Raw genomic sequence first — 15,732 nt, forward strand, 5'->3', positions numbered from 1 at the left:
TCCATGCCTTTCCACCAGGCATCCCCCTTAAAGCCACCCCGCAAGGAACACATTAACTCCCGACTCAGACACGGAGCCAACATTTTAGACAGAATAGGGGAAAAAATATTTATAATAAAAACAATTCAGCCTCCCCAGAGTCAGCATCAGCCAGGTCCTGCCTGCACACTCGTTTCTTCCCTTATCCTGGGACCACTGTGGCCCTGTGGTGACTTTCCCCATCCCAGCACTGCTCATGGGGACAGAATCCCACACTGGAATTCGAGTCCGTCACAGGCACCAAGGTGAGTGGGTTACTGTTCCCATGCTCTGCCTGTGCTGGGTGTCACCTTGTTTTAAGGACATCCGAGACAAAGAGGAACAAGAAGAGAGAAGAGAAACAGAGAAACGTGGCTGGGGAAGGACGGAGTGAAACTGTGGAAGAGGCAAGTGGAGAAAGGAGTGGGAAGGCTCTGACTGAACTGGCCTGTCGCAGGACACCGACAGCCTGTGCTCAGCCACACACAAATGAGGACGTGCTTGATGCTGGATTCCAGCTGGAGCTCCATGTACTTCCTCAAGGAGGGATGGAAGTTATGAGCCTCGTGTCTCTTCTCCCCTTGCTTCCTGTAGAGAGACCCTGCCGTGCAGCTCTCCATCATCACCTATGCAAGGCACAGACCAGCAGCATCTCAGCTACAGCCAACAGGCAACAGGAATTCCTCCCTCCCTGGCAGATGCTCCAGGAAGACCCACCCAGAAGGTGGCTCTGCCCCAGGGCTCACCTTCCATGAGGTAGTTCAGATAAGCAGCCTGGGCACTGTTCCCATTGACCAGCGCCATCGCCTCCTGCTTGGTGCAGCTGCTCGTGGCCTCCTCATCCCCCTTCCCCTCCTCGTCATCTTCAGAGTCCACCAGCACTAAGACATCACCTGAGTCTGGATGCCTGGGAACAGCAGAGCAAGTGGAGGTGGGCTGGAAGACTGAGGAGAGCCTGTTCCCTGCCCTTCAGGAAGGCAGACTAGTGAGGCCACGCAGGACTGGGCTGAGGAATGTCAACACTCACCTGAACGCAGCACCTGAATGGGACAGAAGGGAAAGACAGGGTTAGAAACCAGCCCCCTTGGGCAGTGCTACTGGTTTTACTGGGCTGCACAACCCCTGCCAGTCCTGTCTCCATGTCTGTGCCTCCATGTGGAGCTGCCAGCAACCGGACAGTCCCCACGCAAAGGCACAGACACAAAGGTGACCTGTCCACACATGCAACCCTGACTGACTCCAGAATACCTGGAGGGACAGGCAAGTTAGGAATAAACCAGGAAGGAGGAACCAATCCCTACCTCTCAGGCACAGGAGGGGATTGTAGTACAAGACAACCCCGGTGATGGTGAGAATACCCAGGAGGGACAGGACCACCACAGCACCCACGATCCCAACAATGTTCACTGGCTCTGCGGAGAGGGGACACAGGCTTGTCACCAGGACACAGATGGATGAAGAATTCCCAGTGCAAGTGAAAAGGCAGGTTCTTAGTGGCAAATGTGGTGTGTTCCCACCCCCTCCCGACTCCCTGCCACGGCAGCCCCACTCACCCTTCACCGTGAGGCAGACGAAGAGCTCCCTCAGCCCCACGGGGTTCTGGGCCTTGCAGACGTAGCAGCCCCCGTCGGTGTCCTGGGAGCAGTTCTGGATGGTGAGCTGGGACACGTTGCCCTCGTGGGTGATGAGGAACCTCCCTCCAGGCTGGATCTCCACCTCTGGCTGGGTGATGTCCCGCAGCCAGCTGATCCGTGCTGCCGGCGTGCTCTCGGTCACACGGCACGTCAGGGTCACGTTGTCACCCACAAAGCAGGTCTTGGGGGGCTCTGACTCCAGTGAAGGGATTTCTGAACAGCCCAAGGGGAAAAAGAAAAGGAGTCAAGGAGGGAATGGAGGCAATTAACATAACAAGCAATCAGCCATCTGACTGATTAATAATCATTAACAGAAGGGAGCCAGGTAGGAGTCTGGCAGGTGAGCACTGTGGGTTCAGCATTCAGTTCACTCAGGAGCCTCCTGAGCAGTGACCCGAGCAGCTTCCATGGTGCTCAGTCCCTTCTGACACCTGTCTTTATATCCCCAGGGAAGAATGGTCTGAGGGTAGCCAAAGGGAAGATGGCAGAGAGGAGAAAGGCAGCCCAGGAAGTTTCCTTGGGATCAGAAGAGCTCTTGTGGGAGATAAATACAGCCTGGGTTTTCAAAAGCCACTTTAGACAGATCCCTAAGATGCCTGAAGGAGTCTGGGGGCACACACGACTCTTCTGTATCCCCAGCTCTACCGAACTTAACCTGAGCAAGGCACTAAAACCAGCTCTCACTTTCACACAGGCATGTGCAAAAGCTTTCCACAGGTGAAAACCCTGCTGTGCTGAGATTGGAGTCCCCTGAAGGTGGACCCAAAACACAGTTCACCTGCAACTATGCCATGATGGATCTCAGCTGCAGGATGTCTGTGCCTTATGCTGTCACCCCTGCCATGCTGCCTCCTGGCTTCCCTGACCACCTCAGTGCTCCAGAGGGCAGGGAACGACTGGAGTACCCACCTGCCCAACTGTTAGCAGGCAAATTAAGTTAATGAGGCAGCAAATCAACTCACTTATCTCCACAGTGCACGAAGGCTGCTCCTGCTTGACCACATGGTTGCCGACACACTTGAAGACTTTGCGGTGGGAGAGGTGGGAGCTGTTCAGTGTCTCCACGTGGGTGTCTGAGGAGTTCATAGAGCTGATGACCCAGCTGGAGTTCTCCAGATCGTGCCCCTCTTCTCTCCAGTGCAGGGTGGGGTGGGGGTAGCCCCCAGGCCAGCTGCAAAACAGCTGCAGCATCAGCCCTGACGAGGAGGTCTCAGCCCAGCACTTCGGGGCTGACTGTGGTGCGTCTGTCAGCAAGAACAGCACATGGTCACAAACACTTCCAGGTCACAGCTCTCAGCATCTCAGGGCTGGGACTCTAGCAAGTGTTCATTTGTTATCATTCCCCTTGAAAATCTTCCTGGTTTCCCTGCCAGTCTTGCTACCTGACCCGTGTCCCACAGTCCCAGGGGAGCACAGCTCTGGGTGACAGATGACAGGGACCAAGAAGGGGCTGTCACAGCCCCCACAGCCAAGCCTTGAGGGAGGAAAAGAATTACTGCCACAGCTTTATCCAATGGAAATGAGATAAACATCTAAAAATGCAGTGGGACAACAAAAACTCCACACTGCTCTGGTCCTCATGTCACAGCTACAAGGGGGTCACACCAATGCAAACTCTCTGAAAACAAGGTTTTGCCTCTCCCTGTCATTGATACAAGCACACAATCCACCTCAGCACAAGAAAGAACTGCCCAGGGAGGGTGTGGACCCTCCCTCTCTGGAGACATTCCAAACCCATTCCAAATGAGTTCCTGTGTCACCTGCTCCAGGTGACCCTGTCTTCACAAGGGGGTTGGACTGGGTGATCTGCAGAGGTCCCCTCCAACCCTAACAATCCTGTGATTTCCCAAGGGAACATGGAAAACATCAGGGCTCTTGTCCAGGGACAAGTAACCAGCTTCTCAGAGCCACCAGCCCATCCCTGGCTGTTCCTGGCTACAAGGAGCTCTGCCCACAGGGATCCTGGTGACTCCAGGGTCAGTGACAATGAGGCCAAACCAGACGTGCTCCCCTCCTTCCTGACACCTCTGGCAGCCAGCAGTGGGGACAAACTCCAGCCAAGAACACAGGTAGGGCAGGTCCTTGCTGGCCTCGTGCCAGGGCCACTTCCCAGCCATGGAGAGGTATGTTATTAAACACAGGAATACCTACGGGAGTGGGTCAGAAGCCAACAGAGAGCCAAGCGCAGTCCCCTCAGGCAGAGCAGAGCAGGGCTCACGTTTCAGGCACAGTCCCATCTGCTCCTTCCACACACAGATCCACAGAGATGTACTTGGTTAACAGCCACAAAGATCCTGGACTCTGATCCAGGCAGATTTAACACACCATGCCCCTGCGTGTGCCTAACCCAGTGCTAAACAAGACCCCACTGAGAGATGAGACCAAAGCAAGCCCCACACCAGGTTTGCAGCCCCAGTGAGGTTGCAGAGGGATGCCTGAGGCTTATTTTGGGAAGCATTTATTCAAGTGACTTTCAAATGACATGATTAAAAAAAAAAAAATCATGGCAAACCCCCAGGCGAGCTATAAGGACATACCTTCCTGGGGCTTGGCTCTCCAGGAACTATATACACACATCTTGGGTGATCTTTGAAACCACCCAGCTCTGGCAAGAAAGTTCTCTGCAACACCTCCTCTGTCCCAGCTCTGAGAAGGATCATAACTGATCCCAAATCCTGGTATGGTCAATAGAACAATCTGTCAGTTTGAACCACCAGAAAGTGCCCCACATCAAGGTGGACACAGTCCTTCCAGGACGTCCACGTGGACAGAGCCCTTCCAGGATGTCCAGCCAGAGCCCACTTTTTGGGCTGGCCCCAGGAACACACCTCCTGAAGCCACCAGCTTTACATCCTGAACTTCCAGGCTCTCCCAGTACAACTCTGTCTAAACATAACAGAGATCTGCTCCCCAAACGTAAACAAACCAAAAACCTAAAAACCTCCACCCCCCCAACCATAAAACCACACAAACCACTGGCAGAAAGGACCTGTTGTTTGACCCACAGAAGAGCCAACAGTGCTTGTATCAAACCACACACAGACACGCCAAGGAATCCCTGGGAGGTGTGGAACTGCACGTCTCCTTCACACCAGGTGCTTCCCATCCAAAACAAACACAGAACCGCAGCTCAAGGCAGGGCTGCACCTTTGTCCTGTCACTACAATGTTTACTCTACTGCTTGGGGGGTTTAAGTGCAGTTTTAAACAAAAAGAGAACTTTTGGGTACTGCCCATGGGACGGGTTGAAGACTGCCAGCTGGTAATTCCCACACAAAGCCCCTACAGGTCCCAGGAGGTTGGTTTACAGCGGTGACAAGTCGGTGTCCAAAAAGGTTCACTCCAGCCCAAGCTAAGTTGTTTATGGGTATTCCAGTGTTCCACATCACCTTTGTCATGGCTGGAAATTAGTTGGCACGTTCATTCCAGGCTAATAAACGAAGTTCAGAGTGCAGCACCAACACCTGGCACATCATAAACACAGTTTGCTCCTGAGTGTTTTGCCCCAGTGCTCCAGATTTGGGGCTCCCACCTCCTAAGCCCCATGCCCATGATATATTCCCTGAAGCAGCGTGGGGTTTGATTCCTTCACTCCAGACCTCTGTGTGACCTTTCACACCCAATCTGAATGTTCCTTGCTGCAGGAAGGAAATTTTTATTCCTGTAGACTTTCAGAGATTTAATCTGTACAAAACAGGCACAACATTTACATACACGGAGAAGGAAGGAACACCCCGAAGGCAAACAGCAAACAGGGCACACAAGGCAGGTGCTGACAGAAAGAGCAACAACAAAGGAAGGGGCCAAGAGGGCACAGAGGGTCAGTGAAACAGGCAAACTGGCAGCGGATTTTCCTCCTTCTCAATCCTGAAGTCACCAGAGTGGCACCAGCCACAGGACCTGTGCTCCCTGCTAATCCAAAGGGGGCTGTTTTCATGGAATACGTGAGGAATCCAGGCAAGATAAAGCTCCCTGGTAGAAGCAGGAAGGGCCTGCAGCAGCTGTAAGCAAACTAATCCGCCTGAGTACGCTCCATCCTGAACTTCCACACGTGCTCTGAAGATTTCTGAGAATGAATGAACCAAAGAGAGATGGAAATAGAAGAGAACACCAAAAGACACAACAGGGCTGAAGGACTAGCCTGTGCTGATAATAGGGGCAGTTCCAGGACAATATTGCCAGCAATAAATCCAAGGAATGTGGTGCTTCCACTGAGAGCAGAAGGCTGACTTGCAAGACTCAACAAGTGGGGACCCTCCATTCTCCCACCAAAACCATGGCACCAAGGAATGGCACAGCACATCTACTTCCAACATGTATTCCAATCAAGGGAAAAAAAGACAGTGAGCAGCAGCCCCCATCCTAAGGTTTATGAAGGCTCAAGTCAGCCAGATTCTGAGGCAAAGGGAACAGCTACACCCTGGAACATGCTACAGGGAAAGATCTACCCAAAATCTTATCACCAGCAATGAAGAAGAACTGAAGAGACACAGTGAGGACTTAACAGCTGGCATTGCACACACCTGATCTGTGACAGGCCATTTGGACTCACATTTTGGTGCTTGTAAGTGGACGTGAGAGAGATTTTGCACGATAAACCCACCTTGCGCTTTTTTTATATTATTTTTCCACCTGTGCCAGACAAATTTGGGGAACCTGCAAGACCGAGGGGAGGAGGTTCAGTCAGTGGGACTGACTTACTGGCTACCAGGAGCTGGACCCTGTGCTCGTGGTCCGTCTTGTTCAGCACTTCCTTGCAGGTGTAGTTGCCTTCATCCTGCACTCGCAGCTCCGAGATGCTCAGGGAGCTGTTGTTGACCAGGGAAAAGCGGACGTCCGGGGGCAAGGAGAGCCTCGAGGAGAAGAGAGGCGGGAAGGAGCGCGGGTCCCCTTGGAACCAGGTCACCTCGGTTGCCTCTTTGGAGACGTTGCGGCATAAAAGGAGGATGCTTCCTCCGACCTGCCCAAACACCACTTCATCTGTTCCTGGAAAAGAGAAGGAACAGTGTTAGGGATGTAGGGAAGGGGCGAAGTTGCCTTCTGTCAGCAAAGACCGGGATATCTGATATACATCAATGCTTTGAGGTGCCTTTTAGGGGACTGCTGAGGGATCTCAAAGGTGACCAAAAACATGCAGCGCAGACACAAGATCAGGAAAAGGGACACAGCTCCCTGCTCCCCTCCCCTCAGCCCGCGCTACCTGCGGCCTCCCTGCGCGGCACCAGCCTCCAGACGCAAAGGGCGAGGAAGAACCGTACCGGCGGCGTCCCGCCGGGGAGCTGCATGGCTGTGTGCCGCTGCTGCAGCCCCGCGGAGGCGGTGCCGCCCGGCCTCCGCCCCGGCGAGCGGGCAGGGCAGGGCAGGGAGAGCAGGCGGACCCGTCCAGGGGGACCCGCCCGCCCGCCGGGGCCCGTGAGGGGGTCGTGGATCAGCTCCCGCCGCTCTAGCACCGCCATCTTGAGCACCCGCCATCTTGGGCGCCCCCCCGGCCCCGCCCGCCATCTTGGGGTCACCTCACGCCCCCCCCCGGCCATGTCGGGCGGACCCCTCAGGGCGGCGCGGGGCCGGGGCGTTGCCCTCAGGTGCCGCCCATGGACCGGGAATGTTTGACACAAGGAAAATGGTGTTTCCTGAGGGCAAAACCGAATGGGTAAGCGAACCCCACGTCCGGAAAGTTTCTGTAATTCACCCGCTTAGAGACACCCCACAGGCAGTGCAGCGTGAAGAGCAGTGATAAAAGATCACCCCTCTATGTAACCCCGCAGCAAGACCTGTAAAGCATTCAGGTATCTTTTAGGTTTCTCCAGGACATGTTACACCTGGGGAAGGCACGTGGCCATCACATAGAGCGCTCAAAGCCCACGGGGTTGCCCCGCTGGGCCCTGGCACATTAATTATTAATTAACCTAATTTAGCGGCAGGGGCGGCAGGGCTGCCCCAGGTAACCGGAGCTCGGGTCCCGCTTCCCTGGGCGGCACGGCCTGCTGCGGCCCCGTCCCGCCGGGGGGCGCCATAGAGCTGGAGTGGGGGGGGCCAGCGATGCGTCTTCACCAATGGGAGCGGAGCGCGGCGGCGTCTCCGCCAATGGGCGCGGGGGGCGGGCAGCGCGGAGCCGCCGCCGCAGCCGCCGCAGCCGCCGCAGTCGCAACCACAGCCATGCCGGTGGACCTGGGGCAGTGGGACGGGCCGCTGAGCCTCGCCGAGGTGGAGCAGAAGCCGGCGCAGCCGCTGCGGGTCAAGTATGGCTCCGTTGAGATCGACGAGCTGGGCAAGGTGCTCACGCCCACTCAGGTGAGCAGCGCCCGGCCCCCCGCTCGGGGGGGGTGCCGCAGCAAAATGGCGGGAGGCGGCCGGGCCTCTTGCGCCGTCTCTGCGGCAGCTCCGGCCGGAGCTTCACCTGGTGCGGGGGGACAGAGAGGGGCTGAACTTTGCTGTCGACCCTGATGCGGGGACGGACGTGCCGCGGGCAGAGGCCCGTGGCTCTCACAGCCTGGGCGAGCTGGCATGAACTTCGAACTCTTTGGATGTCGCAACCAGCGCTGGTCGCAGGTTGCCCTGTGTGCAGGGCAGGTGGCTGGCCCGGGCAGCGGGGCCGGTGCTAACGCGGTCACTCCTGCAGGTCCAGCATCGCCCCACCAGCATCGAGTGGGATGGCTGCGATCCCCAGAAGCTTTACACCCTGGTTCTCACAGATCCTGATGCGCCCAGCAGGAAGGACCCAAAGTTCAGGTATGGGAGTGAGCCTGGGTTGCCTGAGGAAAATGGAACATCCCTCTTGGCCTGAGGAGAGGATTAGGAGGAGTTTGGGACTGTGCTCCACCTAAGGTGCAGCTGTGGGGCTGTGGCTTGGCATAGAAACGGTGTCCTTGCATCTCTCCTTCAGCCAGGGACAGCATGGGGAGGAGCAGCTGCTCTTTCCAGGGGTGTTGGGAGATCTGTTGCAGCTGGAGCAGCACAGCATCTGCTGCTTGCTCTAATTTGGCCCATGTGTGAGTTGGAGTTAGGCTTGTCTGTGTTGGTGGTAGAGTCTTAAACCTGGGGCCAGTTCACTTTTTTTCAAGTCAGCTCAGAAGCTTGTGGAACGTCCACTCTTGGGGGTCAGGCTGTGGTTTTCCCACGGCCACAAGGCAGGCCAATGGAGCTGGTTTTGGCAGGCTGTGCATCCCAAAGGATGTGCATCCCCCTGCTCTGGGACCGCTGCTCTTTGGGTTTGGCAATCCAGGGATCAGCTGTTTGCTTATTCTTCACTGACAGCCTTATGGAAAAGCAGCAGCTTGGAGTGATAAGAGGATTGTGCCACAATCTGATTGTTCTTTGCCCTCTCCTTTCAGGGAATGGCATCACTTCTTGGTGACCAACATGAAAGGCAACAATGTGGGCAGCGGGACCGTGATGTCAGATTATGTTGGCTCCGGGCCTCCCAAGGGAACAGGTTGGTACCTGCCTGCAGCAGTTCCCAAGCAGCGCTACATGGATCAAACACAGTGCACAAGGGTGGGGGGAAGCCAGCAGGAAACGATCCGTGCAGGATTGCCCGTGGCTGCATGAAGCCACACCCAGCAGGAGCACGTATGGAGCATATCTAGTGCATCTTCTCTAAGCTGCCTTAAGCTCCATCATCCTCAGCCTCCCAGGGCAGGCACCTCCAGGGGTCACTTCGGAGCACACCTCGGAGCTGGAATTCCGGGTGCCCGGTGTGGTAACGCTGTCCCTCCCCGCAGGGCTGCACCGCTACGTGTGGCTGGTGTACGAGCAGCCCAAGCAGCTCTCCTGCAACGAGCCCGTCCTGTCCAACCGCTCCGGGGACAAGCGAGGCAAGTTCAAGGTGGCCGCTTTCCGCAGCAAGTACGGGCTGGGGGCGCCGGTGGCGGGCACCTGCTACCAGGCAGAGTGGGATGACTACGTGCCCAAGCTCTACGAGCAGCTGTCGGGGAAGTAGGGGGTGCAGCACCCACGGCTCGGGCACGGCGCTGTAGTTTTGTTTGATTAGTGAGTTGAACCCAAGCGTCCCGCTCTGACCGCTGGAGCTGTAACCCCGTCGCTGTCCCTGCTCCGTGTCCGTGTGTCCAGGCCTGTGCTGACTGCCGTGGTACAGATGATCCTAGCTAGAGCTGCTGACAGGTGTCCCTGGAAGGGCCACTCCCTCCAAACTGATCTGCTTAAGGGAAACAAAAGCCTTTGTTAATTAGTGTCAATTCAGGGTGTCTCTGCTGTCCTGGGATGGCTTTAGATGTCAGGGGTGTGGGTACAGCACCACTTCTGGGCTAGTGCTGGCTGTGGAGACCCCCTCTTCAGGAGAGGAGAGGGCATAAGGGAAACTTTCCCTCCTCCCTCTTTTTTTTTTTCCCCTCCCTCAACCTCTGGCCAGTGCCTCCCTGTCACCGCTCCAGTAGTGAAGGTGCAGCTCGAGGGGGAGGCAGGAGCTGGTCTACACCACTTCTTCTGTTCTCTGCTGCCACTCAAAGCTGAGACCACTTTGTTTTGTTCAGTCCTGTGGTGACCTGATCTTACCGTGCTCTTTGCTCACAGTGCAATTAAAAACTTACCAAGGTGTGTGGTGTGCCTGGTTGTCTTCTTGGGGGATGAGGGGAGTGCTCAGGGGAGCAGCTGGATGTTGTAGGGCTCCTGTCCTGCTGGGAAGAGGCTGGACCCTGTACCAGGGACTCCCCACTCCTGGAATACGCTGATGGCTGGAGTGACACAGCTCAAAGCAGTCATGTCTTTCCATCTTTACCTACCTTTAGTCCCTGTCCTAAGGATCCCCCTGGCTCTGTGGAGGCTCCTTCCCTCTGCAGGAGCCCCATCAACCCCCCAGTCAGAACCCCAACAGCAGTTTGGCCTCCACCAGCTTTACTGACCTGAAGCCAAGTCCCAGCCAAGCTGCAATCCCAGGTGTTTCCTGCTCCTCCAGCAGCTTTGCACTGAGGCCTGGGGGTGTGTCCTGAGTACTTGGAGCAGATATGAGCCTTTGGTCCAGCCTGATGGCTATAAAGAGGTAAAAAAGGTGAAGACAGTGCAATGCAACTTCGTGGATCCAGGAGCCTCCCCCCCTTTTTCAAGCTGCTGTCTCAAGGGTCTGCAGTGACAAGGTCTGACAGAATCAGGGGCCCTGTGACAACTGGGGACTCCCTAACTCCAGAAGGTGAGTGGTGTCTGCCCCAGGGCAGTTTTTCAGCTCAGCCATTAAAACATTTCAACAGGATTGATGGTTTTCCAGGAAAACATCCCCAACTACTCCAGACCAAGGCCCACAAGACTAAGGCTGGAGCAGTGCTCACATGGGCTGATCCATCCTGGGACTGCTCAGGCTGGAAGCAGGACATAAACAAGCCACAATCCATTACCCTGAAAACCTCCACTGTCAGGAAAACGGGCTTGGAATGGAGCCCTGAGGTTCCTGCAGCACCAGGCTGAGGGACACCTGTGGAATGGGACACCTGTGGAATGTGTCACCTCCCTCCCCACACCTGTGCTGGGCCACGAGCCGCCCCTCCCGCAATGACACAGCCAGGCATTGTGATGAACACTTTTATTTACAAATATAATTAAAAGCTCTGACAGTTATTCATGCTCTTCCCTGGAACCTGAAAAATGTTTTTTGTTGTTTTGTTGGTTTTTTTGTCCTTTTTTTTTTTGTTGTTGTTCTTTTTTTTTTTTTTTAAAGTGCATGCAAAAGAAGTAAAGCCTTTTTTTTTTCTCTTTTTATTGTAAGAAAATACACAGTTTGAAAGTGTGAATAATGCAATATTTATGACCAAGATCATGGGGTTGGGGGTGGACTTGGGGGAGGAACAAAAAAAAAAAAAAAACCAAAACAAAAAACAAAAACAAAGCAAACAAACAAACAAAAAAAACAACCCCAAAAAATAAAAGAGAAACTCAAAAGGGCTGGGATGATCTAACAGACAGTGTTGAGCTCCGGAACGGAACTGGAGAGTGGGGGGTGGCTGGAGCAGGAGGGAGCAGGGGAGGGGGGGAAAGAAGTAAAAAAATTTCTGATCAGAGAAACAGTTAAAATACAATATGAAAATAAGTAAAAGCTCTCCTTAAATTCCTTCTATACACAAAATACACGATTTGACAAAGCCCAATTTGTGCTACTGGGATCCTGTGGGCTCATTTAAGTGTATTCACATTCTCTGCGACAGCAGAAAATGATTATGATACAATCAAGAATATGCCCAGGGGGGCGAGGGCTCGTCCCTGCTGCCCCTGGCATGGTTCTCCTAAAAATCACCACGTCGTCGCCCGCCCCTCCCCACCCCCAAAAAAGTAATAATATGTCACCACTGATATGTACAGCACGATTAGGTTTTTTTTTTCTTTTTTTCTGTAAAATGTATCAAATTTTTTTTTTTTTCAATCTTTAATAAAATTTTTTTTTTATTATTTAATTATTCCTGATGAATAAATACCAAAAAAATAAAAATAAAATAAAATTATGCAGCAGCTAGTTAAGGTAAGGCTGCGGATTCAGTCTCTCTCCCCCTGGGATCGTAGATATCTTTTAATTATTAATATTTTTTTTTGCTTTTACTTTCATTGATTGGTGGTAAAATGAGTGATTGCTCAAAAGCAACATACATCCACTTGAGTTTTTTTTGTGTTTTTTTGTTTTTTTTTTTCTCCATTAAAATTGTCTCCAAAGTTTTCACTGAAACATTTTTAATCATTGCACAGAGACATCAATACTGTGACATACTATGGAAAAGACTTGCCAGGAGCTGTCCTGCACCGGGACGTGACGGGGGAAAGGGGCCCCTGATGGAGTAAGAATATACAGGCACTGGTCCGACACGATGTCAGTAAGAGAGACAGAAAGAGAGAGAGCACGCCCGTCAACATGGGGAATGTTGGGTTTGCAAGTTTTATCCTTACTTGGTTTGCTTTTTACCGGTTTTGTTTTTTTTAAATGGCAAAGAAATTTAACCTCATCATCTATAGTCCTCCTTGGGATACTCTAATGTGACCAAATTCCCAAAGCCCATTCGCAAGCTCTCCATGTCAAACGTCTCAATCTCTCGCTCCTGCTTTTCCAACAGAAACTTGATCCTCTCGCTGCGTTCCTTCTGGAGGGCGGCGAGCTCCTCTTCGATCTGAAACGAGCACAGTCAGCAGCCCCCAGCACAGCAGCCCTGCCCCGACCCCGTGTCCCAGCCGAGCTCCAGGGACCCCCTGCAGCCTCCCCCAGGAACGCACCTTTTGTTCCAGGTGTGCCCTGCGCAGCGACACCCGTTGCTCCAGCTTCTGGAGTTCCCTTTCGTGCTGTGCTTCTGTCTGCATCTTAATTTTGCTCTGGTACGCGTTGAGCAGCTCCATCTCCTGCTGGAGTTGCAGTCTCAGGGCTTGGCATTCCGCTTCCTGGGCCTCGTCCAGCCGTAGCTGTAAGGACATCGGGAACACAACGCTCACACCTCCAGTGGTAATTCCTCTGCTCCGACACTACTGGCACGCTGCTCTTCTTTCCCAAAGCCAGGAGCCTCTGGCATTGGGAAAACCATGAAGAACAGCTTCCCCACTCAGAGAGGCAGAGCCTCGGAGAAGACCCAATTCTAAACCCCAGCACACGAGGGGCAGCAGGGAAACCACACATGTTCTGTGGGATCCTTATTCCAAGAGGGAAAGTGCCACCTGCTGCATTATTTAAACAGCTCTTATAAACACAACCATCCCATGGCTGGAGAAGACCATCCCAGCCTGCTGTGAGGCCTGACAGCCTGACTGTTCCCCCCTCCCAGGGACACCCACGTACCGCCTGCGAGGCCATCATCTCGTTGATGCTCTGCTCGTACTGCTCGGCCAGGATGGCGAGCTTCCGCGTCTGCTCGTCCTTCAGGCTCTTCAGAATTGTCTTGTGCTCACTCTTTGGAGTTACTTCCAGCTGGTGATTCTTCAGTGCTTTGTACTGCTTAGTTTGCACTTTGCATGTGTCCTGGAACTGCTTTTTGATCTGCATTTCCATAGCCTGCCAAGGAAGGAACGATGTGAGGAGCGCAAAGAGCTTTGGGGACGGAGAGGTTATGGTACGTCCAAATGGGTGGGCTGGTGAGAACCACAGCTCCTCTGTGCTCTGTGCTGTCGCCTGCAGCTCGTGAGCAGGGTGTGCTTCACACAGGGACCTAACCAGGAGCACCAGCTCAGGCCGTGGCTGGGCCAGGAACAGGGCCTGCTCAGCCCTCCCCGGCCCAGGGCACCTCTGTCCTCCACCCCTGCTTCCTGCAGGTCACCCAGCCCATCACTTGCCACCTGCCTCCCAAAATACATTTGCTTTTTCACAGCCTCCTTCCCATTCTGCTTCTGTGCCCTATGAGGAAGCTGCAGATCTGAAAACTAGCAAGGGTGTGACAGAGTGACAGCAATGTGCCTTCTCCCTGGTGACCAGTGACAGGACCCGAGGGAACAGCTGGAGCTGTGCCAGGGGAGGTCAGGAGGGATACTACAAAGAGGTTCTTCCCCCAGAGGGTGGTTGGACACTGACCAGGCTCCCCAGGGCAGTGGCCATGGCCCCAAGGCTGCCAGAGCTCCAGGAGCATTTGGACAATGCTCTCAGGCACAAAGTGGGATTGTTGGGGTATCCTGTGCAGGGCCAGGATTTGGACTGGATGATCCATGTGGGTCCCTTCCAGCTCAGGATACTCCATGATTCTATGACACTGGGAGGAGGAAGAGGCCTTTCCTACAGGGAGCAGCTCAGAGGTCTGTGACCAACCTGCAGCCGAACTCAGGCAGTGCACAGTGCTCAGCACACCCATGTCCTCTCTCCTCTCCTCTTAAAGCAGCACCCAACCCCTCTCCATATCAAGGTTTCCAGGCTGACACCAGTGAGGGCCTGAACAAAGCACAGCTCCTCAGAAGCAAATTCTGTAACACTTTTCTCAGAACTGGACTATTTTTACCCAGCAGCCTCAATTAGCACAGCACCTAAAAAACCCTCCCTGAGCTCTGTGCTGTCACAGCCCACAACTTCCTTATGCAGAGCAGCCCTGTGCAAAGGGAAGGGATGCAAGGGGGAGCACAGGGTGCGGAGAGCAGCGGTCCCACCGCACGGATGAGGCAGCCAAGCACGGCCCCACCTGCCCGGCAGGACAGAGGCAGGAGGAGGAGGAAGGAAAGCTTCTGGCACCTTCAGGTTCTTTGGTTGCTGCCGGAGCTCCATGAAATGCTTCCTGTGCAGCTCCCGCTCCCGCCTCTTGTTGTACTCCAGCTGGTTCTCGAGCTCAGTCTGGTGCTGCAGCCGGATCAGGTCCATGCGCAGCTTCTGCAGCGTGTGCAGCTGCCGGTACTCCAGCTCGCGCGTGGACTCGTCGTGCCGGATCAGCATCGCGTGCTCCATCTCCTTCTGCGTCCGCTTCTTGTTCAGCTCCTGCACCAGAGCACAGGGAAGGGCTCAGCAGGGATGGATTCTCCACCTAGGGATGCTGCAGTCAAGGTCACGAGGCCAAGTGTCCTCCTGGTCACTTGTCTACATGACACCAAAGATTTCGTGTGTCACGGGGGAACACAAACCCAGCAGCACCATGGGGATGCTAACAGTGACCTCCATCCATCCATCCATCCATCCATCAGCTCTGGGATGGCCCCAGGAGTCCCCAGCAGGTGGCACTGGGACCCCACACAAGCCCTCTGTGATTGCTGAGAATCGCAGCAGCTCTTAATAAATACAGCTCAGGGCTGGTGGCACTGACAGAACTGAGGGCTCCTGTTGTCTGGTTTAAATTCCCCTGTGCCCCTGCCTGGCACTGGAATGAGGCTTCTCCCAGATCACTTTTATGAGAATGGCCAAAGCAGCGGTGAAGGGCTCCAACACCACCTCAGGTGAGAAAAAGAATAGTCCAGGTGGGTTTTGGCCCAAGGTGCAGCACGTTTTTAAACTGAGGACAGAACCCAAGGCTCATCGGGTTTCACAGTGTGCAGTAAAGCTCTGCACAGTCCAGGATAACCCACACTGAGCTACAAGCCAAGGAAGGGGGAGACACCAGTTCCCTCCTTGATAACTGCCTGTATTTCTGCCTCAGTGTATCAGCCACAACCTGTGGAGCACGGAGCTGACTCCAGCTCAGTGGAGCTGTGATTCCAGCTGT

The 15,732-nt window shown here is 54.2% G+C and overlaps 3 protein-coding genes across 6 annotated transcripts in view; 1 reads left to right on the forward strand and 2 right to left on the reverse strand.

The window, feature by feature from the left end:
* Positions 1–82: 82 nt before the first annotated feature.
* VSIG10 (V-set and immunoglobulin domain containing 10) lies at positions 83–7,568 on the reverse strand. The gene is made up of 8 exons (XM_051805302.1): positions 6,852–7,568; positions 6,353–6,637; positions 2,615–2,896; positions 1,572–1,865; positions 1,320–1,430; positions 1,046–1,058; positions 765–925; positions 83–644 (listed from the first exon to the last, which is right to left on the reverse strand). The coding sequence occupies exons 1-8, from the start codon at positions 7,183–7,185 to the stop codon at positions 574–576; spliced, it is 1,551 nt and encodes a 516-aa protein (XP_051661262.1). The 5' UTR covers positions 7,186–7,568; the 3' UTR covers positions 83–573.
* Positions 7,569–7,754: 186 nt separating this feature from the next.
* PEBP1 (phosphatidylethanolamine binding protein 1) lies at positions 7,755–10,204 on the forward strand. The gene is made up of 4 exons (XM_051805316.1): positions 7,755–7,942; positions 8,271–8,380; positions 8,983–9,083; positions 9,373–10,204. The coding sequence occupies exons 1-4, from the start codon at positions 7,808–7,810 to the stop codon at positions 9,588–9,590; spliced, it is 564 nt and encodes a 187-aa protein (XP_051661276.1). The 5' UTR covers positions 7,755–7,807; the 3' UTR covers positions 9,591–10,204.
* Positions 10,105–15,732, reverse strand: part of TAOK3 (TAO kinase 3) — a 77,908-nt gene continuing 72,280 nt past the window's right edge. For all 4 annotated transcript variants that reach the window (XM_051805285.1, XM_051805283.1, XM_051805284.1 and 1 more), the window contains 4 exons: positions 14,775–15,014; positions 13,404–13,616; positions 12,851–13,033; positions 10,105–12,747 (listed from right to left, as the gene is read on the reverse strand). In XM_051805285.1, coding sequence (XP_051661245.1) covers positions 12,586–12,747; positions 12,851–13,033; positions 13,404–13,616; positions 14,775–15,014 — 798 coding nt within the window. In that variant the 3' untranslated portion in view covers positions 10,105–12,585. The remainder of the gene's footprint in view (positions 12,748–12,850; positions 13,034–13,403; positions 13,617–14,774; positions 15,015–15,732) is intronic.

The sequence above is a fragment of the Manacus candei genome, unplaced genomic scaffold (assembly GCF_025592945.1).
Source record: "Manacus candei isolate 608988 ecotype Guabito, Panama unplaced genomic scaffold, ASM2559294v1 h1tg000064l, whole genome shotgun sequence".
NCBI lineage: Eukaryota > Metazoa > Chordata > Aves > Passeriformes > Pipridae > Manacus > Manacus candei.